The sequence below is a fragment of the Planococcus citri genome, chromosome 1 (assembly GCF_950023065.1).
Source record: "Planococcus citri chromosome 1, ihPlaCitr1.1, whole genome shotgun sequence".
NCBI classification, from domain to species: domain Eukaryota; kingdom Metazoa; phylum Arthropoda; class Insecta; order Hemiptera; family Pseudococcidae; genus Planococcus; species Planococcus citri.
In genome coordinates, this window is record NC_088677.1 from 31,154,527 (window position 1) to 31,172,806 (window position 18,280).

The 18,280-nt window shown below is 33.1% G+C and overlaps 1 protein-coding gene across 4 annotated transcripts in view; it reads right to left on the reverse strand.

Annotated features, from left to right (window-relative positions):
* Positions 1 to 780: 780 nt before the first annotated feature.
* The window catches only part of exd (extradenticle), a 163,770-nt gene continuing 146,270 nt past the window's right edge, over positions 781 to 18,280 (reverse strand). The window contains exons 6-9 of one of the 4 annotated variants that reach the window (XM_065343753.1): positions 15,908 to 16,004; positions 11,941 to 12,089; positions 10,506 to 10,553; positions 781 to 3,878 (exon numbers count right to left, since the gene is read on the reverse strand). In XM_065343753.1, coding sequence (XP_065199825.1) covers positions 3,729 to 3,878; positions 10,506 to 10,553; positions 11,941 to 12,089; positions 15,908 to 16,004 — 444 coding nt within the window. In that variant the 3' untranslated portion in view covers positions 781 to 3,728. Of the gene's footprint in view, positions 3,884 to 10,505; positions 10,554 to 11,940; positions 12,090 to 15,907; positions 16,005 to 18,280 lie in introns of all 4 variants that reach the window. The other 3 variants (XM_065343754.1, XM_065343755.1, XM_065343756.1) reach the window with 3 other exon arrangements.

The following is an 18,280-nucleotide window of genomic DNA, read 5'->3' on the forward strand; positions in this document are numbered from 1 at the left end:
TTTTAATTAGTATTAAATTTTTTTTTTAATTTCACCATATTCAGTGATATTGAACTGTTCTTCCATGAAAAAAAAAACGAATTGGAAAATTTTAGCATGTAGAAACATTTTTTAAGTCCTTTTGAACTTGAAAAAGTCAGTGGAAAAAAATTAACTAAGGCCCCTTTTCCATGAAGCCCCTCAATTGCAATTTTAAATGGACAATAAAGTGAAATCTTATTTGATTTTCTGTTGAAAAAAAAGAAACCATTTTAAGGGCAGATTCCGATTGCTTTTTTTCAAAATTATTTGAATAGAACAGTTTTTTTTTCAATCAGAATAAAATTTTTTTTGGAATTTTTAATCATTTCTCAAAGAATAATAAACTAAGTGCCTACAGAATATTATATGTAAATAATGTACCGAAAACACCTTGAAAATATTAAACTTTTTGCTGAAGTTGTAAATTTTTTTTTTGAAAATCATCTTTTTTGACTTTCGAAGTTTTGAGATGCACAGAACGGTAATTCCAATAGTAATTTACAAAAGTTACACAAGCCCCGAAAAGCCCTGATCACAGTTTGGGTTTCAGAGCTTGGTTTTCAGAGGAAAAGGTTTTGGACTTTAGGCCAGCCGCCAGGGCTTTGTAGATTACAGTTTTTAAGGTTTCGGGGCTTGGACATTCGGGCTTCAAGGAAATAATCGGGGCTTTTTCGGGTTTCGGATCCTGGTCCAGGGCCAGGCCTTCAGCCCTGCTAAAAAAAGGTCACTGTTTCACTCGGTGATATAATTAAAAACACATACTGCAAGAAATCATTGTTATTGTCCAAAAAAAAAGTACATAACATGAAATAACAATATCCGGACTGTTTTATACAATGTTAAAACAGATTAAAGGCTATTTCGTATACAATCGTTTCTTTTTATAATTCACAGATAAAAATTAACATATTATGCAAAGAATTAAATAAGTTAAAACATTATATCTTTTACATGCACATATAATGCCGAGAAAAAAAAACACACATGGAACAATAAAATTTAAAAAATAAAACGTATCCCAAAAATTATAAGTAACAAAAGAAACATTATATATCAAAAGCAAATTAAAATTAATATTACGTAATAATCCGATTACAATTTTTTTCTTTTGGTGGAAAAAAAACAAGCCATAAATTAAATTTTGGATTTTAAAAATTTAATACAATCATAATAAAACGATAGGAGACGATTTACCTCAATCGTTCTAATTGATATGAATAAAAAAAAATGCATTCGCTACTTTTTAGATATTGGAAAATGAAATAAAAAATAAAATAATAATTATAATAATACAAGTACGATGTGCGTCAAAATGGTAACTCGTCTACGAAAAATTTTCATAATTATAATTCATCGGATTATCAATACTGAGAAGAAAAAAATGTCGACTATAGTTGCCTTTCTTTTTTTTTTATGTTTACTGTTTCCATAAAAAGAGCTTTTTGAGAGAGAAGTAGAGGTACATAAGACTATATTAAATAAAAATAAAAATTAATTTATTTGTGCTTAAATACACATTAAAAGTACAGAAAGCTTCAGCGCGCATTCGTGTAACGAAAATTAATTAACTACAGAACGAAGCACAAATTATAAACTTACGTAATACTTTTTTTCTCTTTATACACAATGCCTTATCAATAGTAAAACTTTTAATAAAAATTTAATACTTTTAAAATACAATAAAGGTCGTATACGAATAGAATAAAGGACGTGTAGCCTTTATCTTGGTATACAGAAAATCACAATAGAATGAATGCCTTTTCATTCGAGCACTCATTCACCATGTTAATTTTTTTTTTCCACAATACAAACCACATAATCTATATATTGCAAAACGACCTACAGCATAGGGACAGGGGGGATAGGGGAAGTTAATCAAATTTATACGTTGTTTTTGATCGCGATTCGGTCCAACCCGAGGCAAAATGGCAACCTTGCAAAATCAAACTCTCGTTTTCCAATTTCTCGATTTCTTCACATTTTTTTTTTCATTTTCAAATTTGCAAAAAAATCAAACTTCTTTTTTATACGAATACATTAAGTAGTTCCTAATCAATTAACAAATCAATATAAATCGGAGAAATTTCGTTCTTTTTCAAAAAAAAAAATCCACACGTATGGCACCTTTCTTTTCAAAAAAAATCCATCATGGGGATGGAAAAACCCTTCAGACGTATAAATTCGATCAACATTAATGATTTTTTTTTCGCGTAAAATAGTAAAATAACAAAGAATATACAATAAAAGTGATGTGTATATAGTACGTATACTCAGGTTACCAATGGATGATCCAGAGTTCTGAAAATGGTATTTCAACAATGGATCTATCCATAAGCTCTTAAAAAAGGAATAGGATGCAACGAAAGAAAAAAAACGAAGAAGAAAATCAAACATTGAAAAAAAGTAAAACAATTTACAATTAGAATTATGTGTACAAATTAAATGGTTTTACCAATGAAATCTCTCAATTTAATATTCTCTTAATGTTTAAAATCCTAGCATAGTTACAAAAAAAAAAAAAAACCTTGACAATTAACTACCAAAAATGTATACATACAATCGTATTAAAAACATTACATTAAAAATTCGAAATACTTTACAAAAAAATTCTTCGTCGATAAATTCCGTCATACGTTTTTAGCCAAAACGTAGGAAAATTCGACAAATTGTACACATTTACATATGATTCACACCATTTAAGATCAAACGATGAGAGCGATTACTCTGGCGAAATTTTCATTCGAATAAATAAGCTTTCAAACACCCCCCGAAACAGAGAGGATAACAATAATTCTACGTGTACAGTGTCGTATCTCGTATCGAACGAGTAACAAAAAATAAATAAATAAACCTTTAACAATTCCATAGGTAAAAGAAGTGCTATGACTGGGTGAGTTGGAAAGGCAAGATAAACTTATAAATTATAAAAAAACAGAAAACAATAATTTCGTATACTGAAATTTCCTTACAAAGGCACGTATTAAAAAAAATACAGGAACAGATAGAATAAGAATGAAAAATCAAAATTAATCCAAGCGTAGTTATTTTGTATACTGTGATTGGAAAGTCAAAAATTAAAATATGGTGGTCTTCGGAGCACAGTTTTTTTTTTGCTTCGTCAATATGTTAAAATTTCAAATTTACAAATTACACTCGAAGCACGAATTATGTCAATTGAATATGGTAACAACTTGAAAAAAAAAATAGCCATTTCAATTCCAGTATAGTTAAATACCGTGTAAATTTCCTAATAGAAACGAATAAATTAAAACACGTAAAAAAATAATAATAAATAAGTATACATAGTTAACCTTTGATTTTGTTTGTCGTATACAAGTGTGAAAGAACACAAGAAGAAAAATATCATAAAAAAATTGTAGGTATACTGGGTTTAAATTATCACGCAAGTGTATGTGTGTGCGTAAAATAATACGAGTAGTAGAAGTGTGGAAACGAAGATAGAAGTCTGAATACCGTGCAACGTTTTTTTTTCGTTTTTTTTTCGTTGTTGTGATGATTTGAAAGCTTGATCATCTCGATATACACGAACTAAACAAGCAGACAGATGCTCCATAAAAATTGCCCAAATGAGATGAGTTTAACACGAAGAACAGAATACGAAGATTTTTAGTATACAGGTTCCGCGAATGATGTACACATACGAAGAAGATGGCTTGTAGTGGAATTGGATTGATGAGCGATACAGTCTACATTTTAGGTCGTTTAATATCGATATCGGAAGAATCGCCGCTATCGTCCGGGTGCAATGGTTGAAAGTCTGGTATTTGCTCTCTCGGTGGATTCCAACCGTCTGATCTCATCGGTGGAGAACCGGATGTTTTTGGTGTTACAACTCCCTGGACAAAAATTACAAATATTTTGAATTATACAGTAATATTAGGTACTAGTTGCCATAGTGGCTGCGTAGGTGTCGTGTAATTTTTTTTTACACCACGTCTACCACGAGTCCACGTGTCTTGATCTATTTCGGCATATGACGAGTTTCGAAGGACACAATGTGTTGTTCATGTCATCGTGTGTTTTTTTTTACTAAATGGATTCGAACGAGGAAAAGCAGGGAAATTGGTTTTGGTGTGTTTTTCTTTATCGATTACGCAATAAAAGCGAGTTGATCGAGAGAGAATAATCAATTCTTGGAGGTGAAGGAGGAATTTGACCAATTCATTTACACTCTTCAGGTTGTCAATACTCACTCAATTTATAATTTTTTGTTGGAAATATCATTCTAGACTGGTTAATATGTAGGGGAAGGGAGGGAGAGATATTTAGTTGAGAATTTCAATTTTGTTATGCACCTCCCTTCTCCTGTTTCTCTATCTAATATCGACTGAAGACTAAAATTTTAAAAATTTATAGCAACTTTAGCTCCCTTCGAAAAAATACCAATCATCTTCTCATTTTTGGATCAGATTTAATTTTTCTTTTTTTTTTTTTAAAATAAAAGAAATTATAATGAATTGGAAGGACAAAATATTATATGAAAAATATTTTCCCCAATTTACGCCAGAGCATTCTCATTTTTTCAAATTATTTTTTATTAAGAGTTTTGACTAGAATTCTCAGCCAGGCTACCGAGAAGGGGGCCTGGGGGGCAAAGGAAGCATTCTGATTCGAGCATCAGCTCTCTTGGGAACTTAAAAATGAAATAATTTATTAACAATCGTACAGATGATGAAATTATGAAATCCAGATCGAAATTTCGACATTTTGCAGAATGGGCTGCGGAGCAAAGGTGCAGTAAGAATTGAAAAATTTTTTCATCCCTTCCCTTGTGCTACTCGCCTCTCACCCCCTCTCTTTTCTCCAACTCAATTTTTCAACAGTCAAGCAAGGGCACAACATTTGCAGAAAATTAGACATCAGAAAAGTTTTTAATTTTTTCAACTAAAAACTGGCCACTTTAGATGAAAATCATACAATTTTTAAATTTTCAAAATTCACGAAAAATGATAGAAAAACCAATTTGAGCACCTGAAATTTTGATTGTGGGAATTTTGGAATATGCTGTCTCCAAAAATCCAACAGATGAAATTTCAATGAGTTTAGTAATTTTTTCAACTTGAAAAAATTTTTTTTTTATAAAAAGCTTTTTATAATTTTACACAGTCTTGTATTTTTTCAAATGTCATCAAAGATACTTAATTCAGCAAACACTGCCATTTTTGCTGATTTTTCAACGTTTTTGATATTTCGAGCAACTTCAAACGTTTTATGAATTTTTGGCACTATTTCATCAATTTTTCACAATTTTCTACTATGTTTGTCAAACTTTTTGGACTTCCGTTGAGTTCCATCATTTTTTTCGACCTTTTGGCCATTTTTTCAGCGACTTTTTTTCAACTTCATTTCGATTTGTCAGAAATATTACAATTTTTGCTCATTTGCTAGTAACTTTATGAACTTTGTTAATATTTTGGGCAACTTTTTCAACACGAAATTTCAGTACTAAGCATTTTCATCAACTTTTTTATTTTGTTCGTAAATTCTAACAAGTTTTTGTTGAATTGAATATTTTCAATTTTTTTTTTTTTTGAGTATTTGTACAACTTTACATTATTTTTGAAAAAAGTTGACAATATCTGGATAACTGTTTCACCATTAATTAATCAATTTTGTGTCAATTTTTCTGATTATTCGTTGCCTTTAAGTAGTTTTTTTCAACTCTCAATACATTTTTTCATAATTTTATGCAATTTCAGTACTTTAATACAATTTTTAACCATTTTTGAACCAATTAACAATTTTTTAGGCGTTTTGTAATGGGTCATTTCATGTCAAATCGGCGGATTTCTGCACGATGTGTATTCGATTTTTTAAAAAAATCAGATCATGTGTAGAGGTCATCAAACAATGACGAATGACACGATTTTTTTTTTGGCGGAGCTATGGAGCTTCAAAGTTCTTCAAAATGGCCGAAAATGAAAAAAGTCAGTTGGAAATAGCTCCGGTTGTATGTGATATAGAATTTTGAACTTTTCTTCAAATTGTAAGTAGTACTTTTAGAGGGTATTTAATCGACTAAATCGACGAATGATGTCAAAATCAGCGTTGCCACTTTCAAAAACCTAAAAAAAAATCGACTCAAAAACTTGTAATTCAAATATGTATAACTATAATGTTCACGAGTTAAAATTCTGAAAAATCTTAGTTTTAGTCCTTTTTATGTTTCGGGGGAAAAAAATTACAAGATTGGCACTTACATATATATTATGTATATTGCAAAAATACCGTCAGAAACCTAAAAAATGAAAAATTTTGCATTTTTGAGATATTTTACCAATGTGTAGACGAACATGTGAAAAAATTCCCCTCCCTCCCCAATTTGTCAATGAATTAACGAGTCATTTTTCGTGCTATAATTTTATGAGTTCATAAAGGAGCATGGCCCCAGAACTTTCAGCACAAAGAAAGTCTAAAAAATTACTTTCTTCCCCCTTAATATTTCTTAAAATCCAATTTTTGAATATTCTGCCAGTCAACTCTCGATTTTCTCTGGGTAAATTCCTGTTTCAACTTTTTTGAATGAAGATTTTGAATCTCTTCTCTCCTAAAAATTAAAACATCGGATAAATTTTTGTGTTAGATCATTCTCACTTAATTTCATTGAATTTGCTAACAAATTTGCTGCAGCAAGATGTTTATGAACACATTTTTTTGGAGGGGGGGGGGGAGATTTCAATATCGGACATCCCTCGAAAAAAATTGTGAAATGAACTTTTGAGAGTTTCAAAAGAAAAAAAAATCCAGCGATAAAGAATTTTGACCTCCATTTACGTCACCATTGACTCATTCTCATAAAACAATTTCAATAGCCATCACATCTTAAAACCCTTTTTCGATTTTCTCAACCAATTCTACCAACTATTAGAATACTAAAAGTACATTCTACCCTAATAACACCCCAATTCAGCAAATTTGCAAATCTTCGTCCTCGTCCTCCTCCATCTATAGTCGACGACATTTTCGAAGGAAAAAAAAAAGAACACAACCTTTAAATCCACGCCGATGAAAATCCCACCCTAAAACACAGTTAAAGAAATGGAAACCTACATACTTGGAGGCGCATTAGCAATTCGCTAATAGACACAATATCCACGTTTCGCTGCCAACAACAACGAAAACCATACCATAAATTTTTACGGTTTTCGTGTAGACGAAAAGACTAAAAACGTAAGACTAACAGCCTGCAAAAATCCTATATAATGAAGCGCGTTTTCATTTTCTTCGACAAAGCACCATCGTCTACGTATACGTACCCCATTGTACCTTCTCCTATATTCGTACTCGTTGTATGTATTTGTGTGTTATAGTTATTTGAACCGAAGCTCACACAGCGCTGAAATTTACGCAAGCAGGCAATATACTACCTCTGTAGGTATACCATACCTTACCCAACCCAGCTATCTACACCGACACATAGCTTACCTTTTCTATTTTAGTATAATTACGAAATGAGCTTTTTTCCAGATTAGTACTACAAATCACCTGCAACAACGAAACCGTGTAATTTATACGCGAGGTTTATTCTACTCTTCGTCCTCCTCCTCCCCCTCCTCCTCTTGTACTATACTTCGATCCCTTACACCCACACCCACAACGCGCGCCTTATTCTCGTATCGTAGGTACTCGTTCGTATATATATACCTCACACAGCTCACAATCTTCTTCTAATTACATTCGGAATAATTCAACTCGTTATATAGATTAACAGGTGTAGGTAGGTATCAACGAAATGAGCCAAATATTATCATCAACACGTTGAAATTTAACTCTTTTTTTCTCTCTTTTCGTTCATTCTTTAGACACCTATTTACACGAGACGGAAGAAATATAAGGCAAAAAAATGGCTATATCATTGGACGTGTTAACGTACAGGTAACCGTATATATCGTCTCAAATAGGCACGCCAAAAACCATAGGTACCCGCAGAGTAGGTAAGCTACGTGCGCAGCACCAACCAACCAGCCAACCAACGGCAATAATCCAATGACAGCGAATGTTTCATCAACGTTTGAAATTAATCAAGTTGTAAACGAGGTAGCACATAAGCACACCGAGAGAACGTAAGAAGTATCTTGAAAAAGACCATAAGAAAAAAAAAATTCACTACAAAGAAATAAAAAAAGAAGAAAGACTAGCGCCACCTAACTAATGTTAAAGCATTTGTCATTTATCAAAACCTTGGCGCGATCTGTTTTTACTGTGTCTTATTTATAATGTCCTCTCTCTGCGGATCTTTTCATTGCGCGTATGTACGCGTCGAGCGATCAATTAATCAAACTCGTGTCTACGCGTCTATACACTACAGACTATACTGAGTCGAAAACTCCACTCATCTTTAGTCTTATTCTGATGTACTACAATTACAATTACGTAGTGTTCTATTACTCGTATACATTGGTTTTCTCTGTTTTTTTTTTCAATTCTCATTGATTCGATTCTTCAAGTATATTTTTTTTTCAAAATTTTGGGATTCGCCTCAAGTCCATCTGACTACCTACATATTAGAAATTGTAAATAATTTCAACAGAAATAATCAGAGCATGTTCTCAGTTGACACAAGCACAAAAAAAATAAAACTCAATACTGCAACATGTTAGGTGAAAGTGCATTTTCAGCTTTTTTTCATCAATATTGAGGAATGGGTAGACGAAGGTGAAGGGCCAGAGGTAGGTCTGTTCGATTTAGGTAGTTGCAGGCAAAAAACAAAAAATGGAAAAATCAACAAATGAATAAATCGACATCCAATTTACTAAATTGAAATGAAAAACTAGTCCAATAAATGTTTGAAACTTTGACTCACATGGTCCTAATATCTCAAGTTTTGATCGAAATTCTCTGGATGAAACAGGGTGTCTACTGTCTAACAAAATTCCCAGAAAAAAAATCATGACCTTTTTCATGATCTATTTTTCACATTTTTTACCGCATAAAAATACCCCCTCCCCCCTCAAATTGAATAGCTTAAAACTGAGTGGAATTTTTTTAAAAAATTTGTAGCCAAGTAAGTATTTTAGTTTTTTTATTTTTCTGATTTTTTGAACAAATTTTTAATATTTTTTTTTCATTTTATGAATTTTTAAAAAAATTCAAGTGTGTTTCGAGCAAAAACCGTGACTTTCAAATTCATTCTGAAATACAACTTTTAAATGTGATTTTATAAAAATTTCCTGTTTGCATCTTGATATTTCCATTTTCATCACAAAGACGATTCGAGCTGATTCCAGATTGGAGGTACCTTTGAAAACATCTTGAATGAATACAGATTTAAAAAAATCGCAAATTTTCGCAAAGGCACAAAATTTTAAAAAAATGTTCAGTATTTTCAACATTGAAATAAACGTTTTCATGGCATCATAACGCTTTGAAAAGCAGAAATTTTGGTGAAATTTTTTTTTCGAGTTTTTGAAAATTTTCCAGTCGGAGTTTCATTCAAAATTTTGGATTTTAAGCAGTTAGTTGGTAGCTGTTGGATAAAATTGGCATAACTCAACGGTTACTCGTCCAAAATTTGACCGACTTGAATGAAATTTTGAAGAAAATTCCGACTGAGAAATGACTGCGGGTGAGTGACACCCCCCCCCCCGTATCCCACTCTAGAACTGGCTCTCTTAATCAATGTTCTAACTTCTCACATCATTTCTGATTCAATATCTCGACATACCTATTTATGCAATTTTTTAAAAGCCGGATTTGGGAAAATTGAGATGGGCATATAAGGCGATAAAATTCAGCAGAAAAGTAAGACCAAAACGAGCCTATTCGATTCACTTTTTGAGGAGATATGAACGTTCAAAGTTGAAATTTTTAAAAATGAATTTTTGAGAAGAAGGAGTTCAAAATAATACTAAAGATAGGAATTCGACAAAAAATTCGATAAAAAATTTTCCATCAAAATTGACGATTCGAAAAACCGAAAAAATTTCATAAGTTTTTTTTTGCTATTTTTCTCGATTTTTTGAAATCAGCAATAATGACCAAAAAATTGGAACTACTGCGTTCCAAAACATTTCCTCTGTTTCAGGAATGATATCCTTCAATATATTGGCATAATTAATTAATGCGAAATATTTTGCAAAAAAACAAATTTTCAAAACACGAATTCACCCAAAAAATAAGCAATTTACAAATTTTCAGCCACTCAGTAGATGAACTCTAAAAGTGGTCTTGAATTTCGACTTCAATAGCACAAATCGACGCAGAATCGCAAATTCGTTCATTTGGGACTGGACAATTTTTCTCAAAACAGGTTAGGTAGGGACTAGAGTGAAAAAACCACGACTTTTTTTCGAAAATGCCCCTCATTTGAGAGCCCTACTTCCCCTCCAGGGACACCTCTGGAGCTAATTCTCGAGTAATTTCGAACAAAACTTCTAGCAACATTATTTTTAGCCTATGAGGCGTACATTTTGGTTCTTCGAAACTCGTCATAGTCGCATTTATTAGTCAAATATTAAACTTACTTGGTGCCCCATCGGATCGTACCCTATCCCTCCATCAGAATATGGTGGCTGTAACACACAAAAAAGAAAAAAAAATACATTACAAAACACGTCGTCGATTTTCTATAAAATAAGCATAAGTATTAATTTCTTTCTATAATTTAACCGCGTACCAATTTATAGGCGTATAAGAAAAGAATTCGTCGTTCAAGTTGGGCACTCGTAAAGACAAATTTTTTCTCATTGTTATACAGAGTAAGCGCTAAATTAATTAGTTGAAGCGCCTAAATATAAGAGATTACGTAATTATATGTATACGCCAACTTTATAATATGTATTATATTTTCTGGTTCGGCGGAGGTTGGCAGACCTGTAGCAAAATCAACCAGAACACACACAATAAACGCTCTCTATACGCGCAAACCAGCTCCTGTCAAAATTTTTAATTACCCTATTCTTCAAAACTCATTTCAGCATTTATCAAATATCGTTCGAGGAACAGAGAGAAGCCGCTTAAGCTTATTACACGTAGTTGTATGCACTCACACACATACAATATAATCGTAACACTCGCGCTGTCGTACTCGTTTTCATTTGATTGATTCAATTAGCTCATTGTTTATTCTTTTTCCAGATTACTTTGAAATACTACGCGAATGATTTATACGCGGTGCGCGAAAATTTTCGCTAATTAACGACTGATTGAATTTTTTTCAAAATCACGAGATGAATGACGCAGGTACCTACAAGATGGAAGAGGGTGGGACAAGAAGGGGGAGTGACTTGGTTTTTGAAAAATTCACCGGGCCATAATTTTACACTCATACAGCTGACATCAGCAATAATAGCGTTGGGATAAAGGGGGAAGATAGGGAGGAGGAGGGGGGTAACTTAAAATCGAAGCCAATGACAATTTAAATACAGAAGTGGGATCCTTGATTTTCTTTCAATTTTTTAAACCAAGATAGATAAGAAATTTTTCTCACAAATTCCAAAACTGAGAACGATTTTTTTTTGTTGAAAATTTTGAAATTCATCCGAGAAAGATTGCCTTTTGAAATATCAATGCAAGAAATTATAAAAAATGAATATTTTTCAAAACTAATATTGACTGCAGGAAAAATTTACTATCAATATTTTTAACCGATAATTAACATCATGGGACGTTCAAAAAATTACACCCTTCGAACTTTTCAGAATTTTTGAAAAAATATCCCTCTCCCTAACAAAAAAAATAATTCACGAGCAAAAATAAATTGAGGAGGAACCTAATTGTAGCCATTCTAACTCAACAAGACTATCAGAGCCTCAGAGGCACTGCTTTCTTCCTCCTTGATGGGTATGTTTCTACTCGAAAACCTCTTTTTTCACGTTCACGACAGAGCACTCGTTCCATCTTCCACATGGTTTCCAACTAGGGCACACTTTTTTTCCTCGTAATAAAAGTAATTTGTACCTGCGAACCAGACATTGGAGAAGCATAATCGTTACCATTCATATTGAGACTGTAGCCCATGCTATCTTGCGGACCACCAGGAGGTGCAGGTGACATCATTGGCGTAGGAGTACCTTGCGATGTAGGACCCATACTATACGGCGACGCTCCTGCAATTAAAAGAAAAAAATACACATTAATTACACAAATTTTCGCATCAATTTTCAAATTTACAAAAAAATGTTCAAAATCTCGAGAAATATCGGAAAACCTTGACCACTTTCGTACATCATCATTCTCAAGCAGAACTGCAGATCAGGCTACTGAAAGACACTAGAGAGGGGAGGGGGAGGGTCTGACGAAAAAAGCAATAAACCCGACATAAATAAAAAGTTATCTGAGATTTGCGCGATACAGAAAAACGGAAATTTCTGCTGCTTTCGCGTCCAAACTCCCTCCCTCCTCCCGCCCTACCTCTACCGCAGCATACGACGCGAGGCGAGACACGCAGCGACGGGGCATACGGTGGCGGCGACGTCGACGTCGACGGGCGAAAAAAAGAAAAAAATGAGATCTTTTATTGAGCTGGTTGGTGGCGCAGCATGCTGTTAATGTTTTGACTTTTGTCTCATGCCGGAGAGAAAATGCTTGAAATGTGTTTCACGAAAATGTAGCTTGCCTAGCGGAGCAGAAATGGTCCCTGGAGGAAAGGAGGAGTTGGCAGAGACAACCAACCAACTGAAATGGAGTTAATATATCAAACGGTTAGAAGGGATGCAAGGGTTGCTCTTGACAGCTTGAATGGGTTTTCTTAGTCCTGCTTCTTACCCGAGTTTCTTTATACTGGACCGTCCTTCCTCCTTTACCCGCCTTTATTACTTTCTTCTCTCTGTATTTCACTCTCTGGTTTGCGCGCTTATACTCCGGTCTTCCTATTTCACTCTATTTTTGTCTCTCTCGTTTCTCTCGCCACACTCTGTACTATAAGGTTACATTTCTTCTTATTATCCCTCGCCTTGTACCTCACCTCTCTTCTATGTTCGCCTCGCCGTTTCCTATATCCTTCTTCGTCTTCATCGACGGTACCATTTTAATTTCGTTCCTCTAGGTGACAACAGAGTCAGATTTGCTACTTCTTTTTTCTTTTTCTTTTCAGCTTTTTTTTTCTTCTTTTTTCACCGAGTTACACACGCCATCGTACCACCTTTCATTTTCTTCTTTTCCTATTTCACCGCCACCGTTTATTTCTTTTTTCGTTGACCTCTATTTTCTACATGTGCCGATGGTATATACTAGTATGCGCTTCATAACGAGACCATCAAGCTTTACGAAGGATTTTCTCTTCTATAGCAATATCAAGGTATTCGAATGTATGAGCTTGTGAAACTCAATGTTCAAGATATTTGTGTATGGTTCTGTACAGGGTGTTTCGATTTTTATCCCAGTTTTACATCTAATGTTGACTGACATATCAACTAACAATTAACATCATCGGTAATTAATTGAAAATGGGGGAAAAGCACCTTGTTCCAAGAGCACAATAAAACACTCTTTCAGAAAACGAGAACATTTTTCCAAGAAAATTAAAACTTTTTTTACTAGAAATAACACGTGTTTTTGACAAATACAAAGGAAAATTTTTCTAGGATGGAAATATACTGTACTTCAAATATAACGAACTAATTTCCAAAGGGAGGGAATGAAAATTTCAAAAAAAATTCATTATTCTGGAGAAAAATACTCATCTACAAAGCTTTGGATCAAAAACCATCTTGATTTGAAATATCAAACAAACAAATTTTTTTAAAAGGATTTTCCATCACTCTTTTGCAACTATACAACGGCTTAAACTTAAGATGAAGAAGCATTCTTAAAAAGTTTTATGAACTTCAAGAGATGAATTTTTCAAAGCACCTCCAAAATTTTTACAATTCATCGCCCTTATATAGCACATTCAACATCAAAAATAGACAATTTCTCAAAATAACTTTCGAAGTCAACAAATTTCAATTTTCAAAAATTTAAATGAACTGGGAGATTTTTTTTCAAAAATGTAATTGCTTTTCAACACCTTCAATTTTAAAGTCAAGCTATTTTTCAAATGAATTTTTTTTTCAATTTTCAGAATTAGGCACGTTTTAGGGAAATCAAGTATTGGGGGCAGATTACCTCAACGTATACAAAACATTGTTCAAATACTGATTCGAAGTTGAGAGGGGGATGGAAGAAGAGTTGAATTCAACTAAAATTGATTTTAAATAAATCGATTTGATAAAATTTTCAATTTTATATCGAGCAGATGATCTTTGATTATTAGGTGGAGAGGGGGGGGGGGAGGGCACAATAATTTTTAGATTTTTGTAAGTACTTTGTGAGCTGCAAAATTTTTTTTAGAATAAGCCCTGATAACAGAAACCCCCTCCCCCCACTATTCGCAGATTTAACATTTCCCATAAAAAGCAAAAATTGTTTCCTTAAAACATTTTCCTAAAAACTAGCAATGCATTCATTTTTTGAAAAAAAGTGAAAGATTATTCAATAAAAAAATAAATAAATAAAATAAGACTTATTTTTCAAGAAAAAATTATACTTACATCTTTCCAGAAAAAGTGAAACTTCCCTCCTTTTAGAAAAAAAAGTGAAATATTTTTCCAAAAAAAGGGAAATACATAGATATTTAAGATTTTGGAAAAAGTGAAGAATTTGTTTTCCTAGAAAGCATAAAATATTTCTCTCAAAGTAGAACATTTTTCTAAAAAAAGTGAACCCTTTCTCTTTTTTTTTTAGAAAACAATGAAACATTTTCCCAGAATAAATGAAATATTCACGTTCCCAGAAAATTTGTTTTCCTAGAAAACGTGAGACCATTTTTTTTTCTTTTTTTTTTTAGAAAGAGTGAAACATTTTATATTTTTCTAGAAGAGAACCTTTTTTCAGAAAAGTGAAACATGTATTTTTCTAGAAAGTGCAAAATATTTCAACAGAAAAAGAGAATAAATTTTTCCAAACCATCGACGTCTCCTCCACCCTTCCTACCTCATCCTCAATCCTGCACTAAAAAATAACACAGAGCCACTCCTTGCAAAGAGTTTTCTGAGGTGAACTTCATTCGAGTTGTGACTTTTTTTCACTCAACTCGATACATCGAGATGGGTTTTTCGAGCAGTAGGCTCACAAAAGTGTATCGTTATCCTGCTTCTTACCATGTATCTCTTTCCTTTTCCACCATATTATACATCGTACTATACCTTTACACATCTCTACCAATCTCTACATACAATATAGCTACGTATCTCTATAGTAGATGTAATGTATACTGCAGCTCTTTCGTTTCAAAATACACACGAATCCTATTGTATTAATCCCTCTTCTCGTACACTACTCTGTTTGGTAGTCACAGGTGTGCTTTAGTATTTCCCTCATTCTTAATACACTACCACTTTCTCATGCTTCGGCCCTTTTTTTTTCCACCGATATGTTATATAATTGTTCTTTGTTAAATGAAACATTCTGCCCGTTAAAATGTGCCCTAGTTTTCCCGTCATGTACATACGCGTTCCGCCGTAGTTCGCGTGCGTTATTTTTATTACATTCGGGTACCTATCTAGACTTTTCCAGCGTATTTTTCCGGTGCATTTTCATTTATTTTTTTTCCAGTTAGGTACATTATTATCTACTCTACATATTAAATTTCGTCCTTTATCCTTTTATACAGCTTGCCAAACGACCTGCTTCTGGTCCTGATGATATTTTCACTTTGATTTGTTCGGTTCTGTAATTTTTGAGTTCATAGAGCTCTCATTGCAGTCGAGTGTTGGGAAATTTGGAGTTTAATTGCATTCTCTGATAACGATTCACGTCAGACCAGGAAGATGACTGGGCAAGCTAACTTGATTACCTATTCTTTTATTATTTCATGCATTTTACCCTCTCATAGCTCCTCCCTCCAACCCTTAGATGAACAGAAAATTCTAATCATTAATCTTACCGGCAGCTTTTTTCGCAGCGTATAAATTTGCTTCTTCTTGAGCTTTGCCTATGTTCTTCTTATATCGAATACGCTTGTTTCCAAACCAATTTGAAACCTATAAACACGAAAAATATTAGTAATACAATTACCCAGTACACATATAAAGTAATAAAAACGCAGGTATACATAATCGATCATTTCATTCGAGATAAATACACGATAACATCGAGTACGCGAGATTCGCATAAACATTTCCACAGGTACCTATCCCTCTCTCTCACACACACACATATACACACACATGCAAGCGCACATAGGATTTAAATTAAAATTCCACGAGGATCGAATATGAAAAATTATTTATTCCGAACAAAATACCCTATATGGTAGGAAAACCTCTAATCGTAAATTGAGACATCGCTAGTCGTTTATCAGAATCTGTGCCAATAACACGAATGATCACGTTGTAAAAATATACAATATAATTTTCTTTATACCGACAGCACGCATAGTGTAGGTATAATTTTCAAAAACTCGACCGGTCTGCTTGATATTTATTTTATTTCACAATTCATCAGTCATGCATGACACGACGTACACGTTGTCTACCATATTTAATAAATCAATTACCTACGTTCTTCGAGTTTATTTAAATAGGTAGGATAGGTGTATTTTTACTATTCCAATTTACGTATTCGATAAACGGATAAAACAAATTAATTTTTAAATCGCAATAATTATCGTACAAATGCATCTGGAATAAATGCATTCGTAATAATGGAAACCGAACGATAACGTAATGGGAAAATAAATTGCATAACTGATCCACATAGACCTATTCACTTATAACCTAATCTAACAAATAGAAAATTGGGACCTTCATGCAGAATATTCAGATCAATAAACCTGTGGATTTCATCTGATCAAGTTGTCTGTGTTATTCAGTATTTGACATAAGTGATACGTGTAATGTTCCGAATTTTTCAAATCTTTTGCGAACCAAAAATAAATATTACCATTCAAAGGCGTTATTGAGGTTTTGATATTCAGCAATTTTAACTAAAATTTTTAGAACCCCCCCCCCCCCATCGCTCCATAAAACTCACTTCGTGATTGAAAGAAAAATAAAATGCGAAAATTCGATGTCTTGATTTTAAAAAAAAATCATACTTCGAGAATCAAATTGAAATTTTGAAAGTTTTGGGTACTACCCCTCCCTTTCCTCTCTCGTAAGTCTTAATTTATTTTGTTGCCAGGGATCATGTGGAATTCAAAAGTTGATTTGACTTTTTTTTTCACGTTATGGCATCAGTGCAATCAGCATAATACTTATGGCCATATTTCTCAAAATCGATAACAAACAAACTAATCGCACTGATTAACAATCAATATTTTTAATAAAATGGCTCGAATGTTGGCAAATGGGCAGTAATTCATTGAAAGTATGTGTCTACCGATTAATTAATTAAAAACAAATAACAATAATAATTATTCACTTCAACTGCTTTGAAATATGATTTTGGAAAATAAAAACAAAATATCGATGCATCATTAAAATTTTGTTTAAATAACAATGTAACTTTCATCAAGTGATAACTAAGTTATGGTCAAAAAACACACTTCATGGTTTCCACCTGAAAATCGGTCCAAATGTGAATAAATTCATTGAACTGATTGAGAATAAGCCACAACTCAATTTTTTAGCTGCTCAATTCAACTCCTCTTATTTGGGAGAAATTGAAAATCTCGCAATTTTAAAAATTTTTGATTTCTGCCCCCCCCCCCCCAACTGTAAAATAAGCTGGTCAAAAAAATACACTAGAAGTGTCAGCCTGAGAATCGACCCAGATGCGCCTGAATTCAACGAACAGGTGGAGAATATGCCACAAATCGATTTTCAGATGCTCAATTTACCATGACTTCTTCGAGAAATTCAACAATTCTGGAGAAATCGAAAATCCTGCTGGAGACTCCAGAATGGATTGAAATGGCGAAATTCTGTGAGGAAGAGGGGGGATAATACTAAGGGACTAATTTCCTAGTTTCCATTATTTTTACTGGTTAAATAGGTTCGTTTTTTATTCAAAAGCATAAATTCACAAAAATGGTCAATTTTTGATTTTTCAAAAATTCGCCAAAACAAAAATCGAAAAATCAATTTGAATGACTAAAATTTTGGTTAAGGGAGTTCCAGAGGCCCAGGAGCATGCTCTTTCCATAAAAATCATGGTCCCATAGACACTTCAAGACGAGCTGCCTCCAGTTTTTTTTCGCAGAATTTTCCCAAAAATTATTTCAAAACAAAAAAATTCTTTATAGATTAAAATTTTCATCACAAACAAATAACAATTAATTCAAGTTGAATTTTCCAGCTTTTCCTCAAAATGTTAC